General features: G+C 33.6%; 1 protein-coding gene and 1 long non-coding RNA gene across 4 annotated transcripts in view; one reads left to right on the top strand and one right to left on the bottom strand.

Annotated features, from left to right (window-relative positions):
• The window catches only part of LOC137634770 (uncharacterized), a 54,123-nt gene extending 44,685 nt beyond the window's left edge, over nt 1-9,438 (top strand). The window contains exons 2-4 of the long non-coding RNA XR_011042568.1: nt 4,040-4,162; nt 6,523-6,787; nt 9,159-9,438. This is a non-coding gene — a long non-coding RNA (uncharacterized lncRNA). The remainder of the gene's footprint in view (nt 1-4,039; nt 4,163-6,522; nt 6,788-9,158) is intronic.
• LOC137634769 (proton-coupled zinc antiporter SLC30A2-like) overlaps nt 7,522-13,808 on the bottom strand; it is a 138,909-nt gene continuing 132,622 nt past the window's right edge. For all 3 annotated transcript variants that reach the window (XM_068367300.1, XM_068367299.1, XM_068367298.1), the window contains exon 7: nt 7,522-10,833. In XM_068367300.1, coding sequence (XP_068223401.1) covers nt 10,685-10,833 — 149 coding nt within the window. In that variant the 3' untranslated portion in view covers nt 7,522-10,684. The remainder of the gene's footprint in view (nt 10,834-13,808) is intronic.

The raw sequence follows: 13,808 nt of genomic DNA, 5'->3' as shown, positions 1-13,808 counted from the left end.
AGAGCTTAAAATCCAAAATCCTGTCATATATTATGTAATTCTAACAGAACACTTCTAGTATTCAGGAATTCCTGTATGATCACAAAACACTCAAAATTGCAGGCGTTCAATCAAAAACATATTCTGTAATGAGCCATGTCTGATGCCCCCCTATCCAAGACCAATCCAAAAGTAGAGATCAATAAGATTTATCACAACCTAAAATGAAAAGTTCATTGTTTGGCTAAGTTTTTTGGAAGATAACCAAATTTCTTACAAAATAGGATTTGATATCCAATTAAATAATCTTTGTAACTACTAAATTGATTCAGTCATTTACATCAGCAGGAAATTAAATTTAGGTACATAGAACTACAGTACACTCAATGCACTTTTCCAGAAGAACACTTTAACAAATAAATTTGCCCTTGCCGTATAGTGTTCCCTCCCTTCATTATGAATTTATCCAAGGAGTCAAAATGACCCTACTCTGCACTACAGATCAAAACGAAAAAACTTTTTAATCTAAATACAAGAGAAGTCTCTCAATATTCTTCCAACAGGTACTTCTAGCTTTAATACAATACACTACTCAAGATTAAGTTTTCATAAATGATTTCAAGTTTTTTTTATTAGTTTTCAGCTTAATCAAACTCAAGTTACCTTGCTATTTTTAGCAAACATTAGTGTAGAGAACTTGTTAACAGTGAACTATGCTCAACAAGCAGTACATAGTTTACTTTATGTCTGATTTATTTTACTTTTATTCATTATTCTTGTAATAAACATAGAAGGTGAATAGCACTTAAAAAATTTTTAACTTCAAAGGGCTTCTATTGGCAGTTTAATCTAAGACTCCCTTTCAATTGCATAAACACACCATAACTCACAATTTAGTTTTATTTTCTTTCACAGTAGTCCTGAGTTTTTATTACAGTATATGGATGATTGGTAGAACACAAATGAAAGTAGAAAAAATTACATACTGTACATTATACAGCATTTAAAAACACTAACTCAAGACATATCACAGCTGATGAAATCTTAAAACTACTTTCTAGATATTTTAAAAGGAATGTGACAAGAGCATCAAGCAAAAACCTTGAGAAATTAGCTGGCAGGAGAATTCTTCGTTAATTCTGTCCTTTTTTAACAGTTTAAAGCAGTGAGTTATCAAATCTCTCGTAAATAACAAATCAGTACATAATACAGTACAGTGATACCTCGGTAGTCGAACGACTCTATACTCGAACAATTCGGAGTTCGACCAAAATTTTCGAGAAATTTTTGCTGCGGTGCTCGACCAAAAATTCGGTACTCGACCAGCCGAACACGTGACGACCGCATGGGCTTTGTGATGATCGCGCCATCTCGGCCACTCTCGCTTGTTCGGGAAGCTTCAGTTCTCTCGAGAGCGTCACTCAGACAACGCGCGATCAGCATTCGTTGTGATTTAGTGATTTTCAGTGCTTTTAATTGCTTTTTTAGCTTTCATAATGAGTCCCAAGAAAGTAATGAGTGTTAAGGGGAAGGAGAAGAGGAAAACAGTGCGAACAACGATCGAGTTGAAGAAGGAAATTATAGCGAAATATGAGAATGGTGTACGAGTGTCCGATTTAGCGGTAGAATACGGAATGGCGAAGTCGACCATTTCTACGTTTTTAAAGCATAAAGAAATGATTAAGAAGGCGAATGTTGCAACGGGAGTTACGGCGGTAACTAAGCAAAGGCCACAAGTGATTGAGGAGATGGAAAAGTTGCTTTTAATATTTATTAAAGAAAAACAGTTGGCCGGGGAAAGTGTTAGTGAAGCGTTCATTTGTGAAAAAGCGTTGCATATCTATGAAGAATTAGTGAAGAAAAGTCCGAGTACCAGTGAAAGTGATTCATTTACATTTAAAGCGAGCAGGGGTTGGTTTGAAAAGTTTCGTAATAGAACAGGTATTCATCGTGTTACTAGGCATGGGGAGGCAGCTAGTTCGGATCAAATTGCAGCCGATAAATACGTGGGGGAATTCGATCGGTACATAAATGAACAAAATTTGATCGCACAACAAGTCTTTAATTGTGATGAGACTGGGTTATTTTGGAAGAAAATGCCAGCCAATACGTACATTACCAAGGACGAGACGAAGATGCCAGGTCACAAGCCAATGAAAGATAGGCTAACATTGTTGCTGTGTGCAAATGCAAGTGGCGATTGCAAGATCAAACCCTTGTTAGTGTACCACTCGGACAACCCCCGGGTGTTCAAACGAAATAATATTTGTAAAAGTGCACTACCAGTTATGTGGCGCTCGAACACTAAATCTTGGGTCACAAGACAATTCTTTACTGAGTGGATAAACGAAGTGTTTGCCCCCCAGGTTAAGGCTTACCTCATTGAAAAGAGCTTGCCAATGAAATGTCTTCTGGTTATGGACAATGCTCCTGCACATCCTCCAGGTCTCGAGGATGACTTGAAAGAAGAATACAGCTTTATCAAAATCAAATTCTTGCCCCCCAATACTACTCCCATACTCCAGCCCATGGACCAACAGGTCATTTCAAACTTCAAAAAACTCTATACCAAGGTCCTTTTCAGAAAGTGTTTTGAAGTGACCAGTGACACGAAGTTGACCCTAAAGGAATTCTGGAAGGAACACTTCAGCATCCTCAACTCTGTTAACATGATTGACCAAGCTTGGCGAGGTGTGACCTATAGGACATTGAACTCTGCCTGGCGTAAGCTGTGGCCATCATGTGTCACAGAGAGGGAGTTTGAAGGTTTCCAACCAGAGGCGGGTCCAAGCACTGCTACCCCTGTAATTTCTGATGACACTGATGTCGTTGAGGAAATTGTTGTCATGGGCAGGAGTTTGGGGCTTGAGGTCGACAAGGATGATATTGATGAGCTTGTAGAAAGCCATTCTACCGAGTTGACTGTGGAGGAATTGTTGCACCTGCAACAACAACAGCAGCAGGATCTGATTGTGGAGCAGGAATCTTCAGAAGAGGATGAGGTAAGGGAGGATGTTCCAAGTTCTCTCATCAATGAAATTTGTTCCAAGTGGGCAGATGTGCAGGCTTTTGCTGAAAAATACCACCCAGAAATTGCAGTAGCAAACCGGGCAGTGCATATGTTTAATGATAGTGTCATGTATCATTTTCGAAGAATACTGCAGAGGAGGAAGAAACAATTAACAATAGACCAGTTTTTCACAAAAGAAAAGAAAGCTGCTACATCAAAGCCTGTTTCTCCTCCAAAGAAGAGACAAAGAAGAGAAGAAACCCCTGAAATAGATCTGCCCACCCTTTCATTGGAGAGAGAAACAACTCCTGAAGGAGAACTACCCCGCCACATCATGGAAGGGGACTCTCCTTCCAAGCAGTAACCTCCCCCTTCCATCCTCTCCACATCCATCCCTGTATGCCATCGAACCGCTGCTCAAAGGTATGTTCACTACAGTACAGAAAATGGTTTAAAATTGTTTTATTTTAGTACAGTAAATGGTTTAAAATTGTTTTATAGGATTTTCTGACCAATTTCATACACATTTAGATAATTATTGTTGTTTAGGTACACGTTTTATTAATATTTTGGGCCTGTTCGAGTGCTTGGGAACGGAATAGAATATATACCATTATTTCTTATGGGGAAAAAAAATTCGGTACTCGAACAAATCGGAGGTCGAACACGGATCTCGAACGGATTATGGTCGAGTACCGAGGTATCACTGTATTTTACAACAGTCTAAATTGAAAAAAAATATATTTAGTGTGTGTTGTGTGAGTGTATTCATATGTGAAATTTGACTATCATAACAATACGCAATACATCTACATCAGTATACAGTATCTAAACTTCAAAATTTAGAAAACAAGAATATAACAAGTTGATTAAATATACTCTTTTCAAGTGAGTACAGTATATTAATATACTCTGTATTGAAATTATAAATTTGGTTACATATTCTAATGCAAAGTATCTACTAAAACCAAAGCCGTAGTAAATATGTTTTTTTTTTTTTTTAATCATAGTCTCAGAGAAAGAAACTAATCACAAACTTTAAATTCCCAGATTGGATGGATTATGAATTTGCATTATTAGAGGATGGAAGTACATTCGGTGCACAGGTGCAACTAGGACAAAATTTTAAAAGGGGTTGGACAACAAGATGGAAAAAAGAAAGCAGAAACGGAGGTATAGTTCATCTATTTTCATTGCATTTAAATACTCAATTTTAATTTTTCCCTGAATACTTAACCATTAAACTAACTTAAGGGATTTTGACGAAGGAAAAATCTATTACTGGGTGAGAGACCCGTGTCGCCCAGTGAAATGCTCCTTTAGCACCATTTCTAAGGTATATAACTGTTATATATTACCAGAGAAAAAATTGCATAGGGATGCCAGGTTGAACCCAGCTCGCTCACCTATAAAAGGTGTCGATATATAATACTGGAGCGTGATAAATCACAACCAGAGGCCTCGCACCATTTAGATATCTCCTGTCAAAATCCCCGAACAGCGAGGTGCCGTTCCACCTCCCACTACTACAGTACCAACAATCCCACGCCAGTGACGTCACTCCTTATATAGCACGCAGTTTTTTAACCATATTTTGCGTTGTGTGTGAATTTCTTCTATTCATCTCCATATAAGCTAATCACGCCCGTAGTTCTCTGAAAACTTCAGAGTTCTTAAAATAGTACAAATCAGTATTGGAATATGTCGAAAAGCATAATATGCACTCAAAAAGACCAGTTATTGAATTGACATGCAAAAAGTAACAACTTCAATGAAATCTAAGAAATGGATTCTTTAGTCTTAGTTTTTCTTCAATGACATTCCATGTATTCAGACGGATTACTCAAGTGTTACCTGGAACTAACTCGGCACAACTAAACTAAATAGCTTTGATTACTCTACTTGCAACCTTATAGTGTTTCTAAGAACAAAAATAATTCAAGGAAACATGTCATAAAGGCTGGTGTATTGGTTATAAGAGTACAATACTGATGTGGTACAAGGGCGATGACTTTCCTTTCTCTTGAATTACAATTGGCACATCATTTGATAGTTTAACCCAACTCGAATGAGAGTATAAATGTTTAAGCAATCCATAAAGTAGAAATTACTTACAAACATTCATAGATACAAACACAAATCCAATTTAAATCATAAATCTCAGATATTGTATCAATAGTTTGTATAATGTACTAAATAGAAATACAGTAACAAAACTATTGTATCATTTAATCCAGTAAGCAAAACAACATTTACAATACCCTGATATTTATTTCATAGGAACAGAGAATATTTGACTTTTGTAACTAGTCAGGTTAGTCCTACCCTAGGCCAAAATGTAACATATAAAAAGCTTCTTGGAACATATTTAGTTTGTAATTTGAGGACCTCCTGTACTACTGGACTTTTCACTTGAGTGTCAGTAATGTTTGGCAAGATCATTATACATCATATGCAATTTTTTTTTAGAATAGTCTTAAATGTTCCCTGTCAGATTTTTTCTTATTCTGTTTTACTAGTAAAATTTGAAAATACAGTACTTCGAAAACCAATCATCATCGTCATAGAATTTATATTCCCTATACTGTGCATGTTTAAAACTGGATATTTATAGCACTGATTTCACAAGTTGATATATCGGTACAGTCATCAATTTTCAACATTCTTGTCTTGTTTCTTATTGTCATAAATTTTCGAACTTTTCTGCGACTACTTACGCATTTTCTGTAACTCATTCTTCACTTTTTTTTACTGTATATCTTACGTTATTTTCACTTATCAGATTACTCTTGTACTTTCATATACAAAATCTGAATTAAAAGAAATTTTCTGATAATTATTTTACAAGTAATGTCATCGTAAGAGCTTAAGATCTATACAGAAATTACAAATTTTACTTGGTCTGAAAAAACTACTTTGTAGTATTGATAGTAATAAACTTGTTTTCGTGGAATCTGCCTCGTGGAAAAGTTAACAATATATTTAATTCATCACTGTAACGATGAACATGCTGGTCTTACTAAAAAGATTTTTTTAACAATTCAGTATTTATGAGCTCTGCAAACCGATGCTATAACAAAAAAACACCTCCCAAATGGAAAATACCATTTATTTCTACATATAATTTTGAACCTTTTGTACTGTATATCCCTTTACTGATCATAACTTGGACAGTTTGTTACAAAATAGGTTGTTCAAATTCAAGTTTAGAATTATTAAAAAAAATCACGGTTACAGGGAGAGAACATTAGTAGCGTAAAGTGATAATTGCTAAGAAAATAACTTCTGAAAAATCATAGGTTTTGTTTTGGTTAGTATTATTGCCCTTCATTTACCATTTTTTTAGGGTCAGTCTCAGGTTGTACAAAATTCTTTCTTCAGATACCAGTTATAAAACAAATTAACCTTTGCACATAATTTGGCAATTCAGTTCTGGTAAAGCCATCATGAACTAGTGTAGAACAGTCTTCATAAATATATAGCATATCTATGTATAGGTGATAATTTTACTAATTATGTTCTTTATTCATCAGAAGTTAGATCGGAGGCAGTGAAGTCTGTATAAATAAGACTGCCAAAGGTGGAGGTGATGGTGGTCTCGAGGATATCTTCTGAGTTTACGACCACCAACACTTGCAAGACACCTCTTACGACCCCATGTACGGGCCTGTTCCTTGTCATCTGTTGAACTCTGTAAGCTTTCCTCCTCAACATTCACAGGAAAAGAGGATTGGATCATCAACAGCCTAAAACCTGCATATCTCTAGTAAGACAACCCGCCAACAGTACGACTCTCAGGTAGGTCGCCCTCTTTCACATTCATGTCTGCTTCCGCAGGGGAGCACATTAATGCACATATAGCAAGCAATGCACAAGCATAAAAAGAAGAATGGCCTCCCAACATTTTCCTCCACACAGCCCATGCACTAACTGCCAACTAACTAGCAAAATTAAGTTTCCAAAGCCAATCAATGTAGCACACTAATTTCAACTATTTTCTTTATTGTTACTATTCAGTATTATCAATTTTATGCCAATGCCAACCTTATTGACTAAAGATGCTGAATGTACATATGTAATTATCACCATTATACGACACCTCAGGGGGCTATAAATACCTGTAGTCACTATACTGTATAAAGTTAATTGTTAGGGAGCTCATCTTATCCTTATGTCTGCTTCACTCCTTTCACAGTCCAACTTTATTTGTTCCTTGTTTTACTAGTTTATGAATACCCAATATCTTGGAATTGTACAAAAGCAGGTATCTAGCTAAACTGAATCCCTATTCCTCAAAAGGGCAATTGATACAAAGATGCATAAATCATAGCCTTATTGTTCTAATGCATTCCTTTAATCATTTAGAAATCACAAATTTCTGGGATGGATTATTTCTTGTAACATTAATGGCAATAGTTAGTTTTGATGAATCTATCCATTTGCTCTTTTATCATGAATGCACTGAATAAACAACAATAAAGCCCTGTTTTTAGCAAAAGTTATAAGAGGCCAAAAATAAAAACAAACAGCTGTTCTAAGAGTAACTTTAAAAATAAAAATATACAAGTATAAAAAATTAAGGTATTTTAAAAGTATTCTCAATGAATTCCATTTTTCATGATATTGTACAGTTCTTAGGAGTAGGACTAAGAACCATCAGTAAAGAAATAAAAATAAGATATGTTCAAGTCCTTGCATAGCCAGGAACATTGATCATGAAAAAATTTCCGAAAGGATATATATTCCCAATGTTGAGTTCAATATTAAATGACATGTATACTGTATAGTTAAAAATTTTCTAGAAAAAAAAAAAATTACTGTACATAAATTCAGTAAAAAAAAATCATATCTTACAAATTGCTAATGGATTATCTAGAAGCACTATGTGAGCAAATGTGCAATGTAACAAATTTATATTGAGCTGTACTGCATTTCAAGATGACACAATAGTCCATGTCTATCTTAATACTATTAGGACTTGGGCTTTAGTCAAACATGTTCATTTTAAGATATTCTGGAATCATGGGAATTCAACAAATTTCTACCACAGGATGTTTTAAGTATCGTTATTAAGTAGGCCACATGACTGATATGCTATGATCTAAACAACAAGCGGCAGAAAATCCCTATACAGAGCCACATGGGAAGCTGTTCATGTCTTTTAATGACCACAAATAAAATGCAGTGTTGAGTTAGGTTTAAAGTTAATGATGTATGAAACAGAAAATTACAGTACTTTTAGCCATCCTCAGTGCAATGGATGATATTGTCCCCCATTCTTTAGGAACCCTTTCATCTGTAGAAAACTTCCAAATGTTTCACATCAGCCATTTTTGTTAACAATTCCATTACATACTACTAGAATATAAAAGTTTTTGCAAGTGCATTCCACCATATGTTTCTTAATCTTACCAACTTCTATTTTACAGACTTTCAATTAAACAAACACAAAATAAAAGAAATATAATGTTTGAGTATAATTTAAAATTTCTGATTTTAAATATTTTTAAACATCTCATTATTTTGACTAAAATAGGATCCTCTATACTGTATAGGAAAATTTCCCTTTTTTCCAATTTGAGAAATTTATAATGGTCAATTGTCATGAACCATTCTTCTTACAGAAAAATTTTCCTCCAAAGCTTTGACTAAAGTGGTGTATAGTTGTAACACAATAACAGCGTAGAAAACCCATCCTGTTAGCTAAGTTGACAATGTGTTATTAAGAGGAAATAATGGTTAAAGAAAAGATTCAACAATTTACTCCATATACTATCTTTTATATAAAAAAAAACTACATCTTTGTCTATCATTCAAAACAAGTTTCATTCACAACATTCACTCATGTAAATTATGTATAAAACTAACAATCTTTACAATGCTTAAAAAAATTTATATCAGTGATCAGCTTATATTATTGCATGTACTGTATATACAAATATAATAAAAAATTCTAAATTTATATATACAAAATTGTATATGTAAGAAGACTTCCGAATATGAGAAGCCACCAAGACGAATATAACCATAGCAAAACTGTTTGAAACAAAACCAGCAAAATTCAGGGGCAACTTCATTTCCTAAACATGTGTAAACCTCATTTAATTTTTTTTTTTTTTTATTTATTCTTAGTACTAAACTTAACAATTGTTTCCTTTTTTCCTTGCAGCACAATAATCCAACATTGACCATCGTAAAAGTACAGCAGATATGTGCATTTCTCCTTTATGGCAATAGCTGGATTTTAAACAGGTGATGATACCAGCAAGTTTAAGATGTGCCATACGACCTAACTTTCAACTGAAGTGGAAAGTAAGTCGTGATACTACACTAGGAGGTATATGTAATCTCTGATGTCAATGCACTTTCTTTAGACTTTACTTTTCATAAAATTAATGTATATCTAACCAATCTTATATGGACATATGAATGCTTACAGCCTTTAGATACTAATATGATTAAAAGTCACCTGTTAACATAAGAGCTTCACTTATCCTCACGTTATCTCCTATTTGGATAAAACTTTTGTGTGGTTTATTCAGTATATCATTTTCCAAAATTAAAACCCACACAAAATCTCTTTCTACAACAAACTAAAACGAGGTAGTAGATGAGTTAAGGTGGACCAGTTCAGAGAATAATCCTGATTACTTAGTGGAGCATTTGACTGAAGATTTACAGAATTTTTACTGTCTTCAGGATTAAGAAAAAACAATTTGCTGTAATAAGATACAAGAATTAACTATTATCATGAATTTAAAACAGCACTAATAAGAGTTTAATTATTCTGTAATCATTATTTACCTTTAAAATAAACATCATATAACATTAAAATCTCAATAATAATCTACGTGTTTCAGTTCTATCAATAAACAGTAAGTTAAAATAGAATTAAATGCCCTTATTACAGAACATTATTAAACTTATTTACTTAGTGATATCCAAAAATCAGGCCATATGGCTCATATAAAATGAAGAAAACTGGTCACACCGGATAAAGTAAAATGAAAACACTTTAATATATATCCAGATCTTTCTTTTAGCACTAATGCAATAAACTTAAAATTAAATCAAGAGCTGATGACACAGTACCACATACGGTATTAAAATTCCCAATTATTAAAAACTTAACAATCGTACTGTACAGAACCTTTGAAAGCCTACCGAACCTGGCATTCTTCAATCATGGGTAGGGGACTAATATCCAGCTTTACTTTTCATAGCCAGTTAGGAGACAAAATGCTACAATTCAAGACTTAGCCACTAATTTCCACAATGAAAGTCTACCATAAAAGCACCATCTGTACAGATTCTTATTTTTTTACCACCAGTCTCTTAAAATTATGTGAATCCTCGTGTAATGAAAACATGAAAAATTTACAGTTTTTACATAACCCCATACTCACAAGTAAAACTCAAACTTACCCATTTTGCGATGTATTCCAGAAAGCAAACTAATATCATGAAACCAAAAGTGTAGTGCTGTGTCCTGATTCAAATCACCCAGTGGAAACTTACACTTCAAATCTATAGATGACTACGAAAAGTGATTGTCTTCGGTTAAGTGGAATCACAGAATATTGCCATTTGCAGTTATCATTTTAAAAAATTCAAGAAACCCATCATATATGCTGGCTCTGTAATGATGTCTTCACTTCTCATAATGAAATATAAAGAAAAAGATACTAGAAATCCTCATTTGGAAAGAGGCTGACACTGTTGGCAACTATCCATTTGCAATGGCTCATAACGTTCCACTTGAATAGTCGTCTGATATATTTGGTGGCGTGATCTTATGACTCGTTGTGCATCTCGCAACACAGTGTCATGATCACTCTCTGCGCCTATAAGCAAGGAAACATATCTCATTAAAATGGAAAGTAATATACAGTAAAGATGCTTTCTCATGAAAAGGTCATCACAAAAAGTCTGAGCCATACAGCATTTTTTTCCAATTGGGAAACCAAGGATTATAAAGTAAACTACAATAAATTGGGTGTTACTGTTATGATAAAGGTACAGTACTTTAAAGTAGGACTTATCTCATTATAGCCTGATTGGGTGACTTTCATTTCAAGCACCTGACAAAGTAAAAAATAAATCATCCGTATAAAGGATTTGCAAATGCAAATTAGTAAGCTTACCTTCTACTTTGTAATTGACACACAAAACAAAACAAATACAGGTAGAGTATGCAGCAAAAGTGGTGATACTTTATTTTTTCCATTGGACAAGCATTGTTCTTAAGTTACCACTTATTAAATCTTACATTTTACTTTGTAAACGTATATGTGTAAGCTAATGTTGGTCAGTTGTTATGTAGAATTTTATCATTGAAAAGTATTAGATTGTAAAAAAAAAAAATTTCATGCTAAAATAATATTTCAAAACAAAAATCAAATGTTACCGTAGCACGAATACCCCTGTCATCGTGACTCTGTGAGACTAGTCTTGGAACTCTCTCTCTTTATAGAAGGAAACGGGAAAAGAGGGGTTCTAGATGGAGAAAAAATTTAAGCAGAGACCTATAGTTTAATAACGATATATACATTTGGGATATGAATTCAAAGTTATTACTTCATTTTACTTAAGTCGTTTTGTGTATAAAACAAATGTTAGTTAAGATTGCAATTTTGAAACGTGTGAAATTATTTCAAGTCATATCTTTGGTTATAGTCGACACTACCTAGGTCTAGTCTCCAGACGGGTTTCTTCAGCTTGAGAAAAAATAAGTAAATAAGTGATGTGGTACGTTATCTTTATATTAGAAACAATTAATTCTACCACACTATTGTTTTAACTTTTACTTTACAAATGGAAGAATATAATCAGGGCAGACATATTCAACGACAGCTATTATTTACAGATTCTACAGAAAGACAATGACATCGTATCTTGAATAATAATAACAATAATAATAGTGATAGTATGGCTTTGGAGTCTTGGCCTATGCTATTGGCTTTCTAACATACTAGGGCCTGGGCTATGTGTCAGGTAGCAACAATATATATTTGCATCAAGTCTTGTAACTTATGAAGGGTATCTATAATACAAAGGAAGGAAGGAAGGAGAGAGAGAGATATATTGATTAATATCTAGTATGTGAGCTAGGTTGTTTTTTCTTTCTGGGAATAACATCAACCAATCTATTACAAATAATTTTTCCCATGCATGGAATCCCAAAGTCATAAACATTAGCTTATGGTGGCTGGTCTACAATTGAGAATAGAAAATGATTATGAATATGAATGTTTGGTTAGAAAGTTAGTTAACTCTTCGTTTGCTTCTGCTGTTGGGCAGTGGGGGTCTCAATCGTTCTTCATTGTCTTGGTTTAGCCATCTATACACAATTGTTTTGTTGATGTTAAGACGATTGGTTACATGTATTTTTTTTTCAAAAATCTGGTGAAATACCACTTAATTCTAGTTATAGTTTCCGGTCGCAGTTGGGTACCTCCAATCATGTTTGAAAGATGACTAGACAAGTAGACGGGAGTGTGTTACTGTTATACTGCCAGTTAATCATTTTTGGTTAGAACCAGCCCATAACTAAATCTCCTATACATTCATTACGTTAAATATAAATACATTACTATGGTAGATAAAAAGTAAGATTCCTTAAGCATTTAGGTATATTTATTTTTACCACCATTAGAGATTAGTGTTAATTTTTCAATAATTATCTAGCTGATATTTTGATAAAAATATAGCAATAATACTTTAAAACCATGATTACTGAACTTTAATCTTTTATTGAGAGAAGTTTCAAAATGATTTGTCGCTGGAACTGTCGCATTAGAAAAGTGAATAATGTAAAAGTTGTCAGTCATTAAAAAAGTTAACGAAAATCATTGAATTCAAATATTACGACTTTAGCTGCATACTGTACAACAATAGAGGGGCACTCAGAAGAGAGTATGCTTTTGCCATGCCAAGCAGTCTTACTTTGGTCTTAACTCCACAGCATACATGAACTTTAATGTATTTTCTTCAAAATCCAATGTATTTGTCCTTGGGTCATACCCCACATGTCCATCAAGTTTTGTTGAAATTGGTTCAGTAGTTTTGCATAGTGTTGTTCACAAACAAAAAATTAACTAAAAAAATATTTGCCATTTATAAAAATCGCGATTATTTTCAAAGTACTGCTGCGTACTTGAACTTAAATGTAGTATATGCAAAATATGACAGATTCATCCTTAGGGCTACCAGGTTTGGTCAAAATTTGTATAATAGTTTTTGTGTAGTTGCTCACAAAGAAAGACACTAACAAACAGGTGGGTAAATACGAACAGTACCCTTCAAAGATTTTGACAAAGGCAATAATGGCAAAAAAAATGCTAATGGAGAGTAAATTAAAGATACTGTATTCGTAACCTTCTCCGAGATTACTTTCTGGGATAACGTTGCTAAAAGTATTCAAAACCCTTTCTCAACATTTTCAGACTGTTTTACATTTACCCTAGTAAGTATATCATAAAAATTTTCCTTATCTTTTACAGATTGAATACAGTAAACTATAAATAGCTAATATAATTTTAATGGCAAATTAGGATGACATTTTCAATTTCAGGAACTTTTTTTCATTCAAATGAGTCAAAAGAAAGAAAAGTGTTCCTAGTTCTAAGTGAGCACAAACAATAAGGTTTGCATGTATCCTAAATTTAGAGAAATTAAGCAATGGTAAATAATAGTGAAAGACATTCACTCAGCATCTCCATATAAAATTCCCAAACTTATTACATACAAAGTAACGAAACTCATTTAACTTTTACTCAACTTTTTAAAAAAAGGGTTCTGACAAAGGAAAATCTATTTT

The sequence above is a fragment of the Palaemon carinicauda genome, chromosome 45, assembly GCF_036898095.1.
Source record: "Palaemon carinicauda isolate YSFRI2023 chromosome 45, ASM3689809v2, whole genome shotgun sequence".
NCBI classification, from domain to species: Eukaryota; Metazoa; Arthropoda; class Malacostraca; order Decapoda; family Palaemonidae; genus Palaemon; species Palaemon carinicauda.
The sequence above is the reverse complement of the archived record's forward strand: the minus strand, read 5'-3'. Positions and strand labels throughout refer to the sequence as shown.